The 21,100-nt window shown below is 38.5% G+C and overlaps 1 protein-coding gene across 8 annotated transcripts in view; it reads left to right on the top strand.

The window, feature by feature from the left end:
• The window catches only part of NFAT5 (nuclear factor of activated T cells 5), a 117,237-nt gene that overhangs the window by 35,191 nt on the left and 60,946 nt on the right, over positions 1-21,100 (top strand). For 5 of the 8 annotated variants that reach the window (XM_059667599.1, XM_059667598.1, XM_059667597.1 and 2 more), the window contains one exon: positions 17,536-17,661. In XM_059667599.1, the coding sequence (XP_059523582.1) occupies positions 17,536-17,661 (126 nt within the window). Of the gene's footprint in view, positions 1-17,535; positions 17,662-19,930; positions 20,019-21,100 lie in introns of those variants that run through there. The other 3 variants (XM_059667605.1, XM_059667602.1, XM_059667603.1) reach the window with 2 other exon arrangements.

Below are 21,100 nucleotides of genomic sequence, written 5' to 3'. Positions count from 1 at the left end.
TTCACAGGGGTCACCTAAGACCATCCTGCATATCAGATATTACATTACGATTCACAACAGTAGCAAAATTACAGTTATAAAGTAGTAACGAAAATAATTTTATGGTTGGGTCACAACATGATGAACTGTATCTAAAGGGCCAGAAGGTTGAGAACCATAAAGTAATAGCTTTTAGCCAGAATCAGGTGTGGAGCTTTATAAAAATACTAGAGGCCCGGTGCACAAAAATTTGTGCACTCAGGGGGGTAAGGGGAGGTCCCTCAGCCTGGCCTGTGCCCTCTCGCAGTCTGGGACCCCTCGGGAGATAACGCCCTGCTGGCTTAGGCCTGCTTCCGGGTGGCAGAGGGCAGGCCCAATCCCTAGGTGCAGCCCCTGGTCGGGCTCAGAGCAGGGCAGATTGGGGAGTTGGGGCGCCACCCCGTCATACACAGAGCAGGGCGGATCGGGGAGGTTGCGATGCCACCCTCAGTCACGCTCAGGGTAGGGCCGATTGGGGGTTTGGGGCACCGCCCCCTGTCACACTCAAGGCAGGGTCGATGGGGAGGTTGCGGCGCCACCCCTTGTCACACACAGAGCAGGGCCAATCGGGGTTGGGGCGCTGCCCCCTGTCATGCACAAAGCAGGGCCCATCAGGGGGGTTGGGGCTCCTTACCCTGTCACGCACAGTGCAGGGCCCATCAGGGGGGTTGGGGAGCTCCCCCCTGTCACGCACAGAGCAGGGTTGATCAGGGGGTTGGGGAGCTCCCCCCTGTCACACACAGAGCAGGGCCCATCAGGGGGTTGGGGAGCTTACCCTGTAACTCACAGAGTAGGGCCGATAGGGGAGTTGGGGCACCGCCCCCTGTCACACACAGAGCAGGGTGGATAGGGAGGTTGTGGCCCCGCCCCCTGTCACACACAGAGCCGCAGGGCGATCAGGGGGTTTGGGCGCTGCCCCCTGTCACGCTGATCCCGGTGCCGGGAGGCCTCTCGGCTCCGCTGATCCCGGTGCTGGGAGGCATATTACCCTTTTACTATATAGGATAGAGGCCTGGTGCATGGGTGGGGCTGGCTGGTTTGCCCTGAAGGGTGTCCTGGATCAGGGTGGGGGTCCCCACTGGGGTGCCTGGCCAGCCTGGGTGAGGGGATGATGGCTGTTTGCAGCTGGTCACACACCTTTCAGGGTGGGGGTCCCCACTGGGGTGCCTGGCCAGTCTGGGTGAGGGGCTGAGGGCTGTTTTCAGGCTGGCGGGTTACGGAAGCTCCCAACCGCTCCTTTTTTCTTTTGTTTTTTATTCTGGGCCAGCTTTAGCTCTGAGGCTCCAGCTCTTAGGCCTCTGCTGCTGAAAGCAGGTATCTGGTTTGTTTGGGTTCTATAATTGAAACAATGTATAACTCCAGCTCTGAGATGCCAGCCGGCTGAAAGGTTTCTGGGGTTTTTTTTAGCTTCTATATTTGTTACAATGTTTCAAACTGCAGGCTCAGAGGCCAGCAAGGCAGGCGGGGAACGTTGGTTTCCTCCGTCACTGAAGCAAGCAAGCCTCATGTTAGTTTCAAGCTGCCTGGCTGCCGGCCGCCATCTTGGCTGGCAGTTAATTTGCATATTTCCCTGATTAGCCAATGGGAAGGGTAGTGGTCGTACGCTAATTACCATATTTCTCTTTTATTAGATAGGATACATTCTATGATTCTATTTAATGTAAACCCATATTCAGTAGGTCAGTGGTGGAATCCCAGGCATTTTCATTCAAGGAAAAACTACATATGTTAGTCCTTCTTGATTACCACTTTCTTTAAATTAACGGGCAGGATAATGAACTTAGTCATTTGTTTATTGTCACAAGTAGACTGTGGAGAGAGGCTACAGTGTTTGAACAGGTTTAAGCTTCTGACTAATGAGAGGGCACAGTCCTCTCATTGCCACGTGCAAGTCCCAGCTTGGAGGGCAGAGCCCTCCCAGCACAATTATAGCCAACAGCTATAGTTGTAAGCTTGAACCTATAGTCCGAACATGTGGCCCCATGTGTCTGAGTAATACAGTGGGGCCTTGACTTACGAGTGTCCCGACTAACGAGTTTTTCGAGATACGAGCCGTCTCTGCCGATTTTTTGCTTTGAGTTGTGAGCTAAAATTCGGGTTACGAGCCAGCTTCACATACCCCACCGCTAGTTGGTGCAGTGAACGTCACAGTGAACGCCACAACATCAGCCCAGCATCACGTGTCTCACTCGTTCACTGTTGATTTGACATACGAGTAATTAAACTCGTAAGTCAAGGCCCCACTGCATGGGCTTGATAGAGTTCAGGTGCATGTAATTGAGTAGGATCGAAACCCAGGAGAATGTTGTAAACATCTTGACTATGCCCTTACTTTGCCTCATGGAATCTGGCTATAAAATAAAGACATGTCTTGTAGTCCATGGTGCTGTCTCTCCATCCGGGAGCAGTGTCCCACCCAGACCCAGCTTTTTTCTCTTGTCTGTCTTTTCTCCATCCTTCACCACCCACTCTCAGGTTCACCCTTGGTTGTGCTGGCGTGGCACAGTAGACAAATATTTTTGATTTCTGTAAACAATTATGTTATGAGGTTTGCAATTTCTTCTGTTTATTGTTGATAATCCTTGTGTAGAGTAGAAAAGACAAAGTGAGCCTTGCTGATTTCCTCAATATTGAAGGAGGGAAAATATCCATGTTACGTGAATATTAAAAGAAGAAATTTTATAGGAAATAACTTTAAAAATCACTGAAAATGAAGATGCTAAAACAGGGGTGGGCAAACTTTTTGACTTGAGGGCCACAATGGGTTCTTAAACTGGACCGGAGGGCCAGAACAAAATCATGGATGGAGTGTTTGTGTGAACTAATATAAATTCAAAGTAAACATCATTACATAAAAGGGTACAGCCTTTTTTTTTTTTTTAGTTTTATTCATTTCAAATGGGCCGGATCCGGCCCGTGGGCCGTAGTTTGCCCACAGCTGTGCTAAAACATAAAAAGTAATTTTTGTTCATTATGAAAATGGTGGTTTAGGTGATAGTGACATAGAAGTTGAAAGGTGGGACATGGGGAAATAGGGTATCTATATATATAGAAGGCTAATATGCTAAATGTCTGACTGTCCGACCAGTCGCTATGACATGCACTGACCACCAGGGGGCAGATGCTCAATGCAGGAGCTGCAGTGACGCACACCGGCCATTTACTGAGAACTGGCACCATGAACCTGGCACCCACAAAGCAACACTCGGCTTCCCCCAGTGGGACACAGGCCCCGCCACCACCCCGGAGCCACAGCCCACCAAATTGCAGCTGATGCTGCCGAGATCCCATGGCGCAAAATGCAGCCCACAGCCCAGCCCAGCCAGGAAACAGTGGCTGTGGGCACTGGGTAATGATGTTATGTAGCAACACCCAGCTTCCTCTCCCTAGCGACTAGCCTCCTTGGAGTTTCTTCAGCCCAGAAACACGACTTGCTTTATAGCCAGGTGGAAACATTTTACACTTTAACTAAATGTCTGAAGTGTTTTCCCATGCCTCATCTCATTTGATCCTCACAGAAGTCCTGGAGTAGGTAGATAGGAGACTTGGTGGAATCCTATTTTCTTTTCATTAGCTGGAAAATGGAGATTTAGAAAGCTTAGAAACTTGACCTGACTGGAAAGAAGTAAGAAATGGTGGACCGTGAAAATGACTTTGGATTTTCTCACTGCACTTATAGTCAAGCACTGCTGTAGTTAAGTATTTTACCCCTTGTTCTCCCTGCATGATCTACAATAATAATCTGCTTCATGTTGATATTTACTGCTGTGTTGCTGACAATTACCTGAAAGAGAAGTTGGAGTGCTTTACTGGGCTGGAAAAAGTTTAGCTAAATCAGAAAGCAGGTCAAATTAAGCAAGTTTATATACATAAAGCTCTTGCTGGTGCCAATCACACACGTCATTATCGATCGTGAATTTGGTTGACACTTGTATCATAGAGAAAGAGCGAATAGCGATATTAAGATATTTCTTCTAATTAATTTCCTTTCAATTTACATGAATTTATACACCGGGCCTCTAGTGTAAGATAAAAAATGCTGTAAAATTATTACACTTTTAGTTGAGGTAGTAGGACATTTTGGTAATGATAACAAGGAAAACAGTGGATTTTTGTTGGTTTTGTTTTCCCTCACTAAGATTATGGGTATAAAAACAAGAATTAATGTTTTAGAGCCCTAGCTAGTTTGGCTCAGTGGATAGAGCATTGGCCTGCAGACTGAAGGGTCCCAGGTTCGATTCCCGTCAAGGGCATGTACCTTGGTTGTGAGTTCCCTGGCCCTGATCAGGAGGCAACCAGTTGATGTGTTTCTCACATAGATGTTTCTCTGTCTCTCCCTCTTCCTTCCACTCTCTCTAAAAATCAATGGAAAAATATCCTCGGGTGAGGATTAACAACAACAACATTTTTTTTTTTAAAGAAATGACTGTTAAGTATATGGTTTTATAATGTAGTTAACTGTTAACCAATGGAATAGAGCTCTATCCAGTATTGGTTTTGTAAACATTCAGCTACATTATAAGTGTGTATTCATTACATTAGTGTGTACAATAAAGGTTTAAAGTAAACATACATTGAGAATTTTCTACAGCTTATGTTCCAGAAATGAACTTATTTTAGTGATACTACAATTAAATGTGAGTTCAGTAAGGGTAGGAAACTGTAGAACACTGGAGCCTCCTTCTCTCTTTAGCAAGCAAACAATCAGTCACACTCATTTAAGCCCATTAAATGGAAGGTCCATGACTCAGAATTTTGTCTCTTTTGTTACTAATATATCCCCAGAACCTAGCACAGTGCTTGGCATACATTAGGCAGTCAGTATACATTTAAATGACTAAGTACATGAATAAGAAATGAGGATATTTATTGAACTGTCCTTCATTCTATAGCAGGTACAGTGGTATCACCTTACCACTGATACATTATTATTTCTTATATTAATTAGCAGTGTTTCTGAAATAATATGAAAATTTCCTGAAGCTTAATTCACAGTTTAGAATTATTACCCAGTAGCTTTCCTTAGTGTTTGATAACCTCATCAGCAAACATTGAGTGCCTATCATAAGGTACTGCTAAACTTTAGTTATTCAAAGAAGCCATACCGTAGTTTATGCCCTTGAAGAATTTTCAACTACTAATTGAAGAGATAGAAAACAGATGTAAAGATAATGCATAGCAATATGAGGCTATCAAAGATATAGTACATATGAAAAATGGTTATTTTCAATGAAGTTTCTTTTAAATTTATGTGCATTATTATTCAACTTTAAAACTATGAATAAAAAAATATGGAAAGGAAACAAATATACTAGTGTTTCAATATATATCTTTGGATAGTGAGGTCATGGGGAAATTTAATTTTTATTTCTTGCATATCTATATTTTTAAAAGCTAGCAATACTTTAAATAATATTTTATCCCAGTTCTAGGACAGATTTTTTTATTTTTTCTTTATTAAGGTATTACATATGTGTCCTCATCCCCCCATCCCCCCAACCCCCTTCCTCCCGCTCATGCCTTCACCCCCCTAGTGCCTGTGTCCATTGGTTATGCTTATATGCATGCATACAAGTCCTTTGGTTGTTCTCTCCCCTTTTCCCCCACCCTTTCAAAACACATTTAAATTCATATTCTATTTGCCATTCTCACTACACTACCAAAGTATCTGATTTTGTTTGTTTCATTGATTTTAGACAAATAGCAGCAAAAGTGAGAGGGAGCACAATGTAGATCATTTTTTGATGGTCACATACCCAAATATGAAGACTTGAAATAAGCTTGTTTCCCTTGATATGTTCATTTCTTTGGAAATTGCAATTAAAAAATTAAAACTAGTAGTTACAGAGCTGAATTTTTGGATTATGTAGTAATTAACTATTACATTTTTAGTGAAATGTGCACATGTGCCTGTATGTACTTTTGGAACATTCTCCAACTTATGAAACAGTTGCAAGTATAGTGCAAAGATTTCCTAAATTATCTTAGAAGAAGTTGCTGACATGATGTCCCATCACCTCTGAATACTTTATTATGTGTTTCTAACAAACAAGGAAATTATCCAACATAATCACAATATAACCACCAAATTTTTAAAAATAGCATCAATACATTTTCCCCCCATCTAATCCTCAGACCCCATTTAGGATTCTTCAGTTGCTCTGGTAATGTCTTGTCTTACCTAATAATAGACAGACATGTAAATTGACCATCCCTCTGCTATGCTCACCAGCCAATCAGGAGAGTATGCAAATTAACCCAACAAATATGGTGGTTAATTTGCATACATAGGTGCGAAGTGGCTGAGCGAAGACTGAAGGCTCCGGCTGGAGCAGTGAAAGCCTGGGTGCCGGGTGCCAGAGGAAAACCGGTGCTGGCAGCCAGGGGAAGGGAAGGCTTATTGCACAAATCTCTTCATGCAACGGGCCTCTAGTATAGTATAAGGGTCCAGTTTAGAATTACATGTCTATTTAATTGTCATGCTTTATTAGTTTCCTTCAGTCTGAAGGAGTTCCTTGGTCTTTTCTGGACTTTCATGGTTCAGATATTTTTGAAGATTAGAAGTTAGTTACTTTGTGGAATATTTTTTAACATTTGGGATTGTATGCTTCCTCATGATTACATTCAAATGATGCATCTTTGACCAAAATACCACAGAAATAATGATGTATTCTTATTGCATTCTCTTAGATGGCATACGATTTTGATTTGTGTCATTATTGATGATGCTCACTTTGATCACTTGGGTAAGGTGGTATCTGTCAGACTTCTCCCTGATTCTCCTTTGTTATTAGTAAGCATTTTGTGGAGTTGTACTTTGAAACCACATGAATATCTCATTCCTCATCACACTTTTTACCCTTCTTACCCCATTAGGCTTCTGACACTCAGCCCTGGGGCCTCTTCACCCCTTTTGGACTCTGTCTGAACTCTACAGTTCTCACAGCCCTATTGTAAAAGTATTATTATAACATCTTTGAAAATTACAAATAAGCCATAAATGTTTTACTCAGTAATTTATGTCATAGATCTGATTTTGAAAGTCTTTTCCCTTCTAGAACAGCGTTAAGTAATTTCTTCAGAAAATAATATAAATTAAGGATGTAGATAATCAGAATGATTACTTCAATAGTATACTCAGTTCGGCATTTTATCAGTGTTAATAAGTTACTTAGAAAATAATTGTGAGGTTTTTTTAAGTGTAAAGTAATACCTACTTGGAAAAATATATGATGTGCCCAGCTGGGCATGGCTCAGTGGCTAAGCATCGAACTATGAACCAGGAGGTCAGGGTTTGATTTCTAGTCAGGGCACATACCCAAGTTGCGGGCTGGCTCCCCAGTGAAGGTGTGCAGGAAGCAGCCAATTGATGATTCTCTCTCACTGATGTTTCTATCTCTTTATCCCTCTCCCTGTCCTCTCTGAAATAAATAAAAAGATATTTTTAAAAAAGAAATATGTGATGTATATATTAAAATGATTGTGGAGCTAAGTTTTCTTTTTTAAAAAATATAATACTTTATGTTATTGCAAAATAGTGTAGTAGACTAGCATCTTCACATGATGACTTTTTTAATTTCAAATAACATCTTTTCTTATTTTATTTTTTCCATCACCATTTTAAAAATAATATTTTACTTTTGATAGTGACTCATTTCTGACAGTCTCAGAGATACAACGTATTCCTGTAATTATATGTTATAATTATAAACACAAATAGTTCTATAAGTTGGTTTTCTTATTCCCCAAGTTGATACAATTTATGCTGTTGTATACTATTTATAATTATCTTAGGATACTAGATTGTTTTAGGAAAACAATAAAAATATACATTCAGTAAGAAGTGATATGATTAAATAAATACAGTATGTGATAGCAAACAAATAAATTGACTTAAACTTAGAAAATTTTGTTAGAACAGAGCATCACCTACCAGTTATTCTTGGACTTTATAACCTTTTAGAAACCAAATATCCAGTAGACCTGCAGCCAGTACATTTTTCCAGTGGAGATGCCAAGTATGATGACTGTCAAGCCTGAAGTGTTTTTAACAGAGTGAATGCTGCCTCTCTTCAGTGCAGAACTATGTTGGCACAGTGGAGGTGCCAGACATTTTGTTTTAGAATGTCTAATGTGAAACCATAGCCTTTGGATTCACCAGCTTATTTTGAGAGTTAATAAGAGATGGAAGAGTAAGGCAATTAGTTCCCAAACCATTTGCAAAGACTCTTTGAAAGTTTTAAAACACACACAAAAAAACACTCGTGTGTTCGAAAGTAGCTTTGCATTTAAAGTAAAAAAAAAAAAAAGCTAGATTCCATTTAAAAATTAAGATACAAAATACAAATATTCATAAATGGATTTTTAGTATTATAGTGTTTGCATATTATATCAGGGAGCATTCGTTATTTGAGTAACACCTGTGCTGAGTATTAATTCACTTTCTGTTAAGATTTTAAGCATTCCCAACACAAAGTATCATCTTTATACCACGATATTTCCATTTAGCTACTTGCTTGACAATTGAACAGAAACATCGTATTTACAGAGCCTCTCCCTGTTTTCATTGTTCATCTCCACATGGAGTTAAGTCTGTAGAATAGGTGTGTACAACTTTTATTTATTTTGTTACCTGAAAGTAAATAAAATAGTCTTCTGAGAAGTCATAAAGTAAATGGGCTCTTTCACAATTTTGGTCTTTACTTTTGAACATTGAATACTGTCAGGTCAACAATGGTGAGTGTGGAGGGGCGGGGGGAATATAATTTAGAGTTCTTTTTTTTTAAAATATATTTTATTGATTTTTTACAGAGAGGAAGGGAGAGAGATAGAGAGTTAGAAACATCGATGAGAGAGAAACATCGATCAGCTGCCTCCTGCACATCCCCTACTGGGGAAGTGCCCGCAACCCAGGTACATGCCCTTGACCGGAATCGAACCTGGGACCTTTCAGTCCGCAGGCCGACGCTCTATCCACTGAGCCAAACCGGTTTCAGCTAGAGTTCTTTTTAATACCATTTTATTTAAGCCTTATAGTAACTCTGTAAGGTTATGTACCATCCATGTATAACTTTAATTTTTATTGCATGTATTGATTTGATTTTATTTTTTACCCAAATATTTTTATTGATTTCAGAGAGGAATGGAGTAGGAGAAAGAGTCAGAATCAATACTGAGAGAAAATCATTGATTGGCTGCCTCCTGCACAATCCCCACTGGGGATTCAGCCTACAACCCCAGGCATGTGCCCTGACCAGGAATCAAACCATGATATCTTCTGGTTCATAGGTCGATGATCAACCACTGAGCCATTCTGGCGAGGCTAGATTATATATTTTAGTGAAAAGAATGTTCCTAAAACCATTGTCAGGCCAACTTATTTCTACTCCTTTGTCTTATCTCCATATCTCCCCATCAAAGGAAACCACTATTCTAAACTTTGTTTATCATTACCTTGTTTTATCCCATGTGTTTTTCATTTTTTACTATTATTCGAACCTCAAATTCTTTTTTTTTATTTTCATTATTTTTTTAATTTTTATTGTTCAGATTATTACAGTTGTTCCTCTTTTTTCCCCCCATAGCTCTCCTCCACCCGGTTCCCACCCCACCTTCTGCCCTTACCCCTCCCCCCCCCACCACTGTCCTCATCCATAGGTGTATGATTTTTGTCCAGTCTCTTCCCGCACCCCCCACACCCCTTTCCCCCCCGCCCCGAGAATAGTCCACTCCCTTTCTATGCCCCTGATTCTATTATATTCACCAGTTTATTCTGTTCATCAGATTATTTATTCACTTGATTTTTAGATTCACTTGTTGATAGATGTGTATTTGTTGTTCATAATTTGTATCTTTACCTTTTTCTTCTTCTTCTTCCTCTTCTTAAAGGATACCTTTCAGCATTTCATATAATACTGGTTTGGTGGTGATGAACTCCTTTAGCTTTTCCTTATCTGTGAAGCTCTTTATCTGACCTTCAATTCTGAATGATAGCTTTGCTGGGTAAAGTAATCTTGGTTGTAGGTTCTTGGCATTCATCACTTTGAATATTTCTTGCCACTCCCTTCTGGCCTGCAAAGTTTCTGTTGAGAAATCAGCTGACAGTCGTATGGGTACTGCCTTGTAGGTGACTGTTTTTCTCTTGCTGCTTTTAAGATCCTTTCTTTGTCTTTTGCTCTTGGAATTGTAATTATGATGTGTCTTGGTGTGGTCCTCTTTGGATTCCTTTTGTTTGGGGTTCTCTGTGCTTCCTGGACTTGTAAGTCTATTTCTTTCACCAGGTGGGGGAAGTTTTCTGTCATTATTTCTTCAAATAGGTTCTCAATATCTTGCTCTCTCTCTTCTTCTGGCACCCCTATAATTCGGATGTTGGTACGCTTGAAGTTGTCCCAGAGGCTCCTTAAACTATCTTTGTATTTTTGGATTCTTTTTTCATTTTGCTTTTCTGGTTGGGTGTTTTTTGCTTCTTCGTATTTCAAATCGTTGACTTGATTCTTGCAATCCTCTAGTCTGCTGTTGGGAGTCTGTATAATATTCTTTATTTCAGTCAGTGTATGCTTAATTTCTAGTTGGTCCTTTTTCATAACCTTGAGGGTCTCACTAGATTTCTTGAGGGTCTCACTAAATTTATTGGCGGTTTCTAGAAAATTCTTGAAAAACCTTATAACTGTGGTTTTGAACTCGATATCCAGTTGTTTGCTTTCCTCCATTTCTGTCATTGCGACCTGTTTCTTTGTCTCCACATTTTTTATGCTTCCCTGTGTTGATAGGGTGGCTTTGTGTGCTAGGTGTCCTGTAGGGCCCAGTGGCTCAGCCTCCCCAAATACCTGAAGTGGACACTCTTGGTACACCCCTTTGTGGGCTTTGTGCATAGTCTTATTGTAGTTAAGCCTTGATTGTTGTAGGTATCACTGGGAGGAGTTGACCTCCAGGCCAGTTGGCTGTACTTGTTTCAGTGGGGCTTTGGTGCTCACTGAGTCTGCCCCCTGAGTGTGTCCCTTATAGATCTGAGGAGTTGTAATCTGGATGGTCCCTCTCTGACCACTGGGTATATTGGCTCTTGGATCGCTAAGGAGGTGCTAATTTAGCCTCTGCCTGAGGCTACCCAGCAGGAGCTATGGAGAGATCTGCAGATTCCTCTTCTTTGTTTGGGGTTTGGAGGTGCCCAGATGAGGCCCAGCTGTGAAGCAGTGCAAGCTGCTGTGGGGCCTTGGGCCTTCTTTTGGATGTTCTGGGTCTCTCTGACCCAGCTGCAGTTTGTTAGGTAATTTTAGATTGCAAAGGGCCAGGCCATTCATATGCAAAAGCCTCTGCACACAACTTGGGTGGGGCAGGGTCTCAGGGAATCAACAGGGCGGAGCAAACAGCTATGGCTGATCCTCAGCCCTTCCCTAAGAGGCTCCGGGTCTCAGTGTCCTGTGGTAATCGCTGCAAGCACCTCTGAGAGAAAGCCGCCCTCGAGTTCCACCTGCTGCCAGACAGTCCAGTTTCTCCCTGTATGAGTCTGGGTCCCCAGAGACTTGCCCAGAACTGGAGTCCAGGGCCGTCGGGAGCTTGTGTCTCCCTCCTGATTGAAAAAGACAACCGTGGCCCTGGCCGGTTTGGCTCAGTAGATAGAGTGTCGGCCTGGGGACTGAAAGGTCCCGGGTTCGATTCTGGTCAAGGGCATGTACCTTAGTTGCACATGCCCAGTGGGGAGTGTGCGGGAGGCAGCTGATCGATGTTTCTAACTCTCTATCCCTCTCCCTTCCTCTCTGTAAAAAAAACTAAATAAAATATATTAAAAAAAAAAAGACAACCGTGTCCTCAGTTGCCAGTCCTTTCCACGTGCGCCTCCGTACCTCTGCACTTTACTTCCACACCTCCTCTGAGTCTTAGTGTGCTTTTCTCTTTCCTTCTAGTTGTAGAATTTCCACTCAGCCAGCCTTCCTGTGGTTCTGGATGATGTCCGTTTTGTCTTTTAGTTGTATTTTTGAAGTGGTTGTGTGAGGCAGCAATTTCTGATGTTTACCTATGCTGCCATCTTGGTTTCCTCTCAAATTCTTTATTGGTAAAATCTACCTCACAGAATTATCTTGAGATTGACTTAATGAACTTTGCATAAATGCCTGCCACCTGACCCCAAATGCTTAATAAATGGCAGTTGTAATTATATTTATTAATGTTGTTACTTTTATGAGAACATGAAAAGCATGCATTTCTTCCTTCAATTTTTTTGTTGTTTTATCTCCCTGACTCTTCTGGGGGAAAGTGAGGGAACATGCATGGCATGAGGGTTTGAAGTCTTTTTCTCTTTTCCTAGAACTGAACAATATGTAGCATGAAGCAGTAGAGAATGGGAATTGGGTGATCAGCAATTAGGGAACAAAGTTCCCTAATGAGAAGTGGGGGTGGAAATCTGTACTATTAAGTTACCTATTTTTTCCTTCTTTTTCACTGCCTTGTGCCCTCAGAGTTCTCTTAACTTTGAGCTTGATGCAGCATAGTGAGACTCTCACCCCCTCATAACCAGCTTTGACGAATAAAGGACCAGGTTGACCCAGAAATAATCAGTGACATAAATTAATCAATTAGAGCTTACTGATGAGCAAACAAATAAGCCAGCCAGTCAGCCCATTTTTACACTGTTCACCTTCCCACCCAACACTGGTAAGTATTAAGTTTGCTTTCAATATCTGAAAATGGTTTCATTGCTCCATTTTTTCCTTCTCCCTAATTGCTCTGGGCTCTGCATTATTGTCCCACCATTAGGCAAATTCTTGTTCTTCTGAGTTATTCCCCCTTTTTGCCTAATTTATTTTATCATACACTTATGTTAATAACTTATGTTAGTAAGAGTTGTTTATTATAGCACACTTGCCCTGATTCTACTATATGCATACTTAAGCAGTTGTATTGGGATTTTGGTCAACTAAAATTCATGATGAACCATTAAGTTAATTGAACATTATTATTGCACAAATTATTAGCAACATTAATAGAAAAAATATATAAGACAAAAGTTAATCAGTCCTGGCAAACTGATGACAGAGTTCCTTAGAAAACAAAAGTAAAATCATTTCTAAATTTTTAAAAAATTTATTTTCTTGTTGAAAGTATTACAGATATCCCCCCTCTCCCCCATTGCACCCCTCTACCCTACTGTCCCCCCTCCCCCAGGCCTTCGCCGCACTATTTTCTGTTTCCATGGGTTATGCATGTAAGTTCTTTGGTTGATCTCTCCCCACCCACCCCGCCTTCTCTCTGAGATTCATCAGTCTGTTCCTTGCTTCTATGTCTCTGGATCTATTTTGTTCATCAGTTTATTTTGTTCATTAAATTCCACATATGACACTTGTCTTTCTCTGACTGGCTTATTTGCTTAGCATAATACTCTCCAGGCCCCTCCATGCTGTCTCAAAGGGTAAGAGATCCTTCTTTTCTACTGCTGCATAGTATTCCATGATGCAGATGCACCACAGCTTTTTTTTACCCACTCATGTACTAATGGACACTTGGGCTGTTTCTAGATCTTAGCTATTGTAAATTGAGCTGCTATGAACATATGGGTGCATACATTCTTTCTGACTGGTGTTTTGGGATTCTTAGGATATATTCCTGGAAGTGGGATCACTAGGTCAAATGGCAGTTCCTTTTTTTTTTTTTTTTTTTTTTGAGGAAACTCCATACTGTTTTCCATAGTGACTGTACCTGTCTGCATTCCCACTAGCAGTGTACTAGGGTTCCCTTTTCTCCGCATCCTCTCCAGACATCCTTGCCAACACTTGTCATTTGTTGATTTGTTGATAGTAGCCATTCTGACAGATATGAGGTGATACCTCATTGTTGTTTTAATTTGCATACTCTGTGATGATCAGTAACTTTGAGCATTTTTTTTTATATGTGTCTTGGCCATCTGTATGATGACTTTGGAGAAGTGTCTATTTAGGTCCTTTGCCCATTTTTTTAAATTGGATTGTTTGTCCTTTTGTTAGGTTGTATGAGTTCCTTATATATTTTGGAAATTAACCCCTTATCAGATGTATCATTGGCAAATATGTCCTCCTCTACAGTGAGCTCCCTTTTCATATTTTTAAAAATATTTTTATTGATTTCAGAGAGGGAGGGAGGGAGGGAGGGAGAGAGAGAGAGAGAGAGAGAGAGAGAGAGAGAGAAAGAAACATCGATGAGAGAGAATCATTGATCGGTTGCCTCCTGCAAGCTCCACACTGGGGATCAAGCCCACAACCCGGACATGTGCCCTTGACTGGAATCAAACCTGGGACCCTTTAGTGTGCAGGCTGACGCTCTATCCATTGAGCCAAACAGGCTAGAGCCTCCCTTTTCATTTTGTTGTTGGTTTCTTTTGCTGTGCAGAAGCTTTTTATTTTGATGTAGTTCCATTTCCTCCTTAGTTTCCTTTGCCCTAGGAGATGTATTGGCGAACATATTGCTATGAGAGATGTCTGAGATTTTGCTGCCTGTGGTTTCTTCTAGGATTTTTATGGCTTCATGACTTACAGTTAAGTCTTTTATCCATTTTGAATTTATTCTTGTGTATGGTATAAGTTGGTGGCCTAGTTTCATTTTCTTTTGCATGTACCTGTTCAGTTTTCCCAACACCATTTATTGAAGAGACTGTCTTTACTCCATTGTATGCTCTTGCTTCCTTTGTCAAATATTAGTTGAGCATAATGGCTTGGGTTGATTTCTGAGTTCTCTGTTCTGTTTCATTGATCTATATGCTTGTTCTTGTGCCAGTACTAGCCTGTTTGGTTACAGTGGCTTAGTAGTATAACTTGATATCTGCTATTATCTTGGTTTTCTTTCTCAAGATTGCTGCAACTACTTGGGGTCTTTTTTGGTTCCAGATACATTTTTGTAGATTTTGTTCTAGATCTGTAAATGGCCAGTGCACGTCATAGCAGCTCCTGCATTGAGTATCTGCTCCCTGGTGGTCAGTGCGCGTCATAGCTACCAGTCAGATGGACACTTAGCATGTTAGCCTTTTATATATATTGAAGATAGAAGATAGATAGGATTATACATACTCCACATCCTTTCCAGCACTTGCCGTTGGGTGAATTGTTGATGGCAGCCATTCTGACAGGTATAAGGTGATGCCTATATTTGAAAGATAGAAATAATTTACTTAAGGCTTTTAGCAACATTTTAACAAACTGAAACTTTTCAGTTAGAGCATATTATAGTTAGGCAGATGTCGAATTTGCCAAATGTTTTAAAGATGGAAATTACAAATTAGGTAATAGAGTTTTTCAAAAGAAACTTTTAAATTGATTCTTTAATTTTTTTTAAAGAATATGTTTTTATTAATTTGAGAGAGAGAGAGAGAGAGAGAGAGAGAGAGAGAGAGAGAGAAGAGAGAGAGAGAAAGGGATATCAATTGGTTGCATCCTTTACGTACCTCGACCAATGAGGGAACCTGCAAACTAGGTATGTGCTCTGATCAGGAATAGAACCCTCAACCTTTTCGGTCTATGGGACGATGCTCCAAATGAGCCACTGGCGAGGGCTAAATAGATTCCTTACTGTAAATGAAGATCATTTAATAATATAACTTCTAATTTTAGCTTCCTTCACAGCATTCTTCCTTATCCCTATCCACATCAAAGTTAACATATATACTTTAATGGTTAACTGGCAGGATCAAAGTATTTATGAATTCAGTAATCAGTTAACGAAAAGTATTGTTTGTTACCAAGGCCAAAATGTCTTATTTGGTTACCTGTGGTATTTTAATCACTCATATAAATAATTAATAAATAATTAATAACCTTCTTTAATTGTTGGAATGTTAGGTTTCATGGAATATTAGATAAGTCCCTTAACCTCTGTGCCTTGGTTCTTTGGAAACTGGGTATATGATTCTAATTGTTTTTTTGAGGTTCTTCCAACATTGATTCTACTATCTTTAGAGGATATGTTGGGATATCTTTCTGTCCCAAAATGATATAATAATTATAAAGTAATTTATTAAATAGTAGATATAAATTCAATTTTATTAATAATTAGAGTATTATAAAATACACTGTAAAGAAATAATATTCTTGCCTGGCCGGTGTGGCTCAGTTGGTTGAGTATCATCCTATGCACCTAGAGGTCATTGGTTTGATTCCCAGTCAGGGCACATGCCCAGGTTGCTAACTCGATCCCCAGTAGGGGGTGTGCAGGAGGCAGCTTATGGTTCTCTCTCATCGATTTTCCTCTCTCTCCTTCTCCCTTCCCCTCTCTCTTCTCTCACTCTCTAAAATAAATAGAAACGGGGTGGGGTGGGTTAGAAGAAGTAAATGGGGGGGAAACGGGGGACAGATATAATAATTTCAATAATAAGAATTAAAAAAATAAATCAATAAAAACATCTTTTAAAAAAATACGTTTGGCTCAGTGCAAGAACATCGTCGGCCCATGAACTGAAAGGTCCTGGGTTTGATTCCTGGCAAGGGCACATACCTCTGTTGCAGGCTCGATCCCTGGCCCGGAGCGTGTGTGGGAGGCAACCAATTGATATGTCTGTCTCACATCAATGTTTCTCTCTTTCTGTGTCTCCCCCTCCCTTCCACTCTCTCTAAAAATCAATGGGGAACTATCCTCAGATGAGGATTTAAAAAAAAGGAAAAAAAAGAGAATATTCTTTAATCTTGGATATAAAAGCAATCATAATCTAATATAGGCAATATTGCTTTCTGTTTTAAGAGTATTATATATTTCTCAGAGTAAGAAGTATTTCCTTGAGCATGTCATTCATTTTTTTAGCTTCATTAGGAAGGAAAAATGCATTATGATAGCAAATTAAAATATTTGCTAAAGCCCTAACCAGTTTGGCTCAGTGGATAGAGCCTGCGGACTGAAGGGTCCCAGGTTCGATTCCGGTCAAGAGCATGTACCTTGGTTGCGGGCACACCCCCAGTAGGGAGTGTGCAGGAGGCAGCTGATCGATGTTTCTCTCTCATTGATGTTTTTAACTCTCTATCCCTCTCCCTTCCTCTCTGTAAAAAATCAATAAAATATATTTTTAAAAAAATATTTGCTAAAAAGTGCTATGTAAAAGAGCAGCACTAGACTAATGGTCTAATTGGAGAAGGCATCTTAAAACTAATATACTATCTAATATAGCTATCTCAATATATGAAAGATGGTAGTTACACTCATTATTATACAAAGAGATATTGGAACATCTTGGGTTATTTGACCTTCTATTCTCTCTAGTTTTATGCAGCTTTAAAGTTTCATAACTTTTCTCAAGACCAGCTTTAGCATAAAGGATAAAACCAAGAAGAAAACGGGGTAGAACTAATGGAAAAATTATTCTTCTGTTCAATAATATTATATAATAAAAGAAAAATATTTGCTAGTAATTTTTTACGACAGTAATTTTAATGGAGTTGTGTGTGTTTGTATGTGTATGTAAATATTAGTATGTAAATAATACAGTTCTCATGTGTGAAAGACATATTTGTGCTTAGTTATTAGGTTGACTTATACTCTTTTCAAAATATTTTCTCCCCCCCCCCTCCACAGAATCTGTCTATGATCTTCTCCCAAAGGAGTTACAGTTACCTCCATCTAGAGAAACAACTGTAGCATCAATGAGTCAAACAAGTGGTGGTGAGGCAGGCTCGCCTCCTCCAGCTGTAGTTGCTGCTGGTATGCATTTCATTTTACTTTATTAAAGAAAACTAGGGTATAATCTGGCCAACATGAACAGTGCTGGTAAAGTTTATATAAAAAAGAGTGTGATTTGAGGCTTTCTTTTAGGAGGTTTTAAAATATGTACTTTAAAACTTTTCAATATAATTTTATTGATATAATTATTATTTCTTAAAATTTCACATTGGCACATTTATTAGTGCCATCTCCTAGAATGGACCTTGTGTTCAATTATGGAAATGAGTTTTGTTGACTGCACATAAGGTTAAATACCAAGCCATGAATGGAACATTACATTTGTTAAATTATATTTTAAAATTATTTTTTTAATTTGCTTTAAAAAAAGGAAAAAATACTTTACTTTGTATAATCTGAAAAAGGACTCAAGCACTCAAGTCTCTTTTCTGTTTGTAACACATTACTGTAACCTGTTCCCTACATTTGAAAACATGTGGCTTTATAGTTATTTTAAATTCCGTTGAAAGTAATGGAAGATTTGAATGTAATATTTATATAAAGTCATTTTTATATCAATTTAAAATGTGGAAATTAGTGTTTAAAAGTTTATCAAACCTATTTTTACTCAGCTCTCAAATCATACACTTTATAATTATATATCAGATTATATATAGCTGGTTCAAATTTTGATCAAATTAGAATTAAAAAAACAAGCTAACAGAAAAAAGTCTTGATTAGTCATAAATTAATATGAATGCTTTAAAAAAATTAGATTGCCCAACTGTGTTTTTCTTTTAGTTGGGTTTATAGACTGCTAAGTGTGGTTTGTTTAAAAAAAGGAAAAATATTACAGACTCTGAACTTTTATCTGTCCTACTCATTAGAGGTTTCTTGTCTAATATGGTACCTCTCGCCTTTTCAAGTGGTTCTTAAAGTCCATCAGAACATTATTTTCAGTAAATTATTTTTGTTTCAAAAGAACAGTGAAGCGAAAGGTTGTTATTTAAATGAGGGTATTGGTACTATAGTAGAACTTCAGATATTTTTCTTGTATGTGTTAACTTATGTACCATTAGCCTTGTGTATCAATCTTTCCCCTTAGCTGTACAGTGCAGTTTGCTGCTTTCCTAGTTGAGGGCCGGAAAACATTAAACATGGCAAATTTATCAGCTCTGCTCACTGTTCATGTGTTGCCAGACATTTCTAACAGATACTGTGGATTTAATTGTGAACGTTTTAGTAATGAAATTGGTGAGATGACCTGGTTTCACTTTATATCCACTGGGTTCTAAAATGTCCCTGAATATCTTTTCTGGAATTTAAAGTTTAAACTAGTTTAAAATTTATATAAGACAATGAAATATGAAAAAAGAGTTTTTAATGAAATATTTCACTTTAAGTCCACAGGTAGATATTGACTAACTGATTTCTTTTGTATCTTTTGAGGTTGTTTTTTAAAGATATGTTGAATCTGAATAGAACTAAAAGTCTGTTTCTTCTGTGCTTTTAAACATGAGTTGACAGTAGATCCAGTTCCTTTTAAAAGCTGAAAAAATGTTAATTAGGATTTGGAAAAGAACAACATTGCCTTTTAAACAATATCAAACTGAATTTCAGAAGTTTTATATATAAATATTGAAAGTTCTTGAATTTGGGTCACTAATGGAATGTTGATCTTTTCTTCCCCCTCTGTCCCTCTCTCCACATATTTGAGAAAATCCTTTCCAGATAAATTAGATTGAAAGCTATTAGTTGAAAAATCCTGAAAATAAGAGAATTAACCCAGGAAGTATTCTGAAGTAATACATTTTTATTAGATTGAGAAGTTATTAAGTTTTTAATGATGGTGAAGAGTAAGGACGTAACCTTGACAGTTTTCTTATATTCACACACAGAAAGTTTCTGTGATCTAAAACCAAGTCATTTCTAATTTTTAAAACATAAATTTAGTTTTAGTAACCAACGTAGTCTTATTCTAGGATTCTACTGTCTTATTGGTAGAATAAAGTCTTTGTCATATAACATTATAGATAAGAGAGTTTAAATTACAAAATAATTATTGTAGGGAGATTAATTTGTATATATTATTGAACTTGCCTTTTATATTTGACCTAATAATATCCTCAGTGACATAACTGTCAAAGAGAGAGATTTAGAGTAAATTACCAGTTACTCAGTATTTTCTGGCCAAAATACTAAATTTCTTGGGAAAGGCACATTAATTTAGACTTCTGTGAGTTTTATTTTTTAATCTATAGCATTTGCTGTTTAAGTATGAAATGCATAAAAATGATGACTCTTGATGTAGTTAATTCTTCAGAGTTTTGAAGGAGCCGGATTGGCTGCTATCAGTTATGAGGGCCTGGTGGGAACAGACTTCTAGTTCTGCCATAAAGGTTTGTGTTTTGCAAGTTTTAAATCAATTTTGAAATTTAGAGGCTGTTCATGTACATTCTTTATTATTTAATTATTAAAATGTGTTTCTCACATTCACCAAACTAGATATTTTTCCTTTACATATTACTGAAGGAATGAGTAAACATGGTGCTGCTAATCCACAATCCAGAATATTGGATAAAAGTGTCTTTCAAATCTTTTTTTGCCTCTACACTAGTTCCACTTTTACATGCTCCCAACAATAACATCTTTTATCCGGTAAGTCCCAGGGGTTGAGAGTCGGGGAAAGAGGACTTACTTTTCCTCTATAAGTCCTCCCCTCTGCATGGGATCAGGTGTCAAAATTTGGGAGGTGTAGTGGAGAACCAGTAGTCTGAAATTTGTACTTCTCACCATTTTTTTAAAGACCTCTGTTTTTGTCCCTCCAAAAAGGTAGTTAAGAGTTTGAAGTTCAATATGTGAATGAATAAAAGTTTTAGAAATGCAGACTTTATGAATATAGTATTATTGTAGATTCTTAATAGTTAAGAGAGAGGCCATTTTTCTAATACAAAAAAAGTTATCCAAATGAATTGATGCTATTTTTGGCAAAATTAATCAAGAAGAAATGTAAATTATGAAAGTATTCTTGTGTGTGTGTGTGAGAGAGATTCCTATAGTATAAAGAACTAAAATTAAGTATTTAGGAGAAATAAATCAGTTACACCAGAATTTGGGGTTTTTGAAAAGAGATGTGGCAGGTATTTTTCTTAAATAACAGCTGTATTGAGATATAGTACATATACCAATTAAAAGTATTTTAATCTACTTATATGTTTATAGTTTTTATCCTTAGATTCACTTAATTTGTGTAAAATTCTTTGACAGAAGTTGACAATCAACTTTGATCATCTAGGGAAATTAAATTATGTTCTTGTTCTACACTTTATTTGTCTTCATTTTGGGATATAACATAAAATATGATTTTGCTAAGGTAACTGTTTCTTTAAAATTGTTTTATTTTAATTGAAAATGAATTAATCAAACCACACATTTTATAATTTAATTTATATATCTTAAGAATATCTAGTTAGTAATTCTT

The sequence above is a fragment of the Myotis daubentonii genome, chromosome 15 (genome assembly GCF_963259705.1).
Source record: "Myotis daubentonii chromosome 15, mMyoDau2.1, whole genome shotgun sequence".
Taxonomy (NCBI): Eukaryota; Metazoa; Chordata; class Mammalia; order Chiroptera; family Vespertilionidae; genus Myotis; species Myotis daubentonii.
This window is presented reverse-complemented; position numbering and strand designations above follow the sequence as displayed.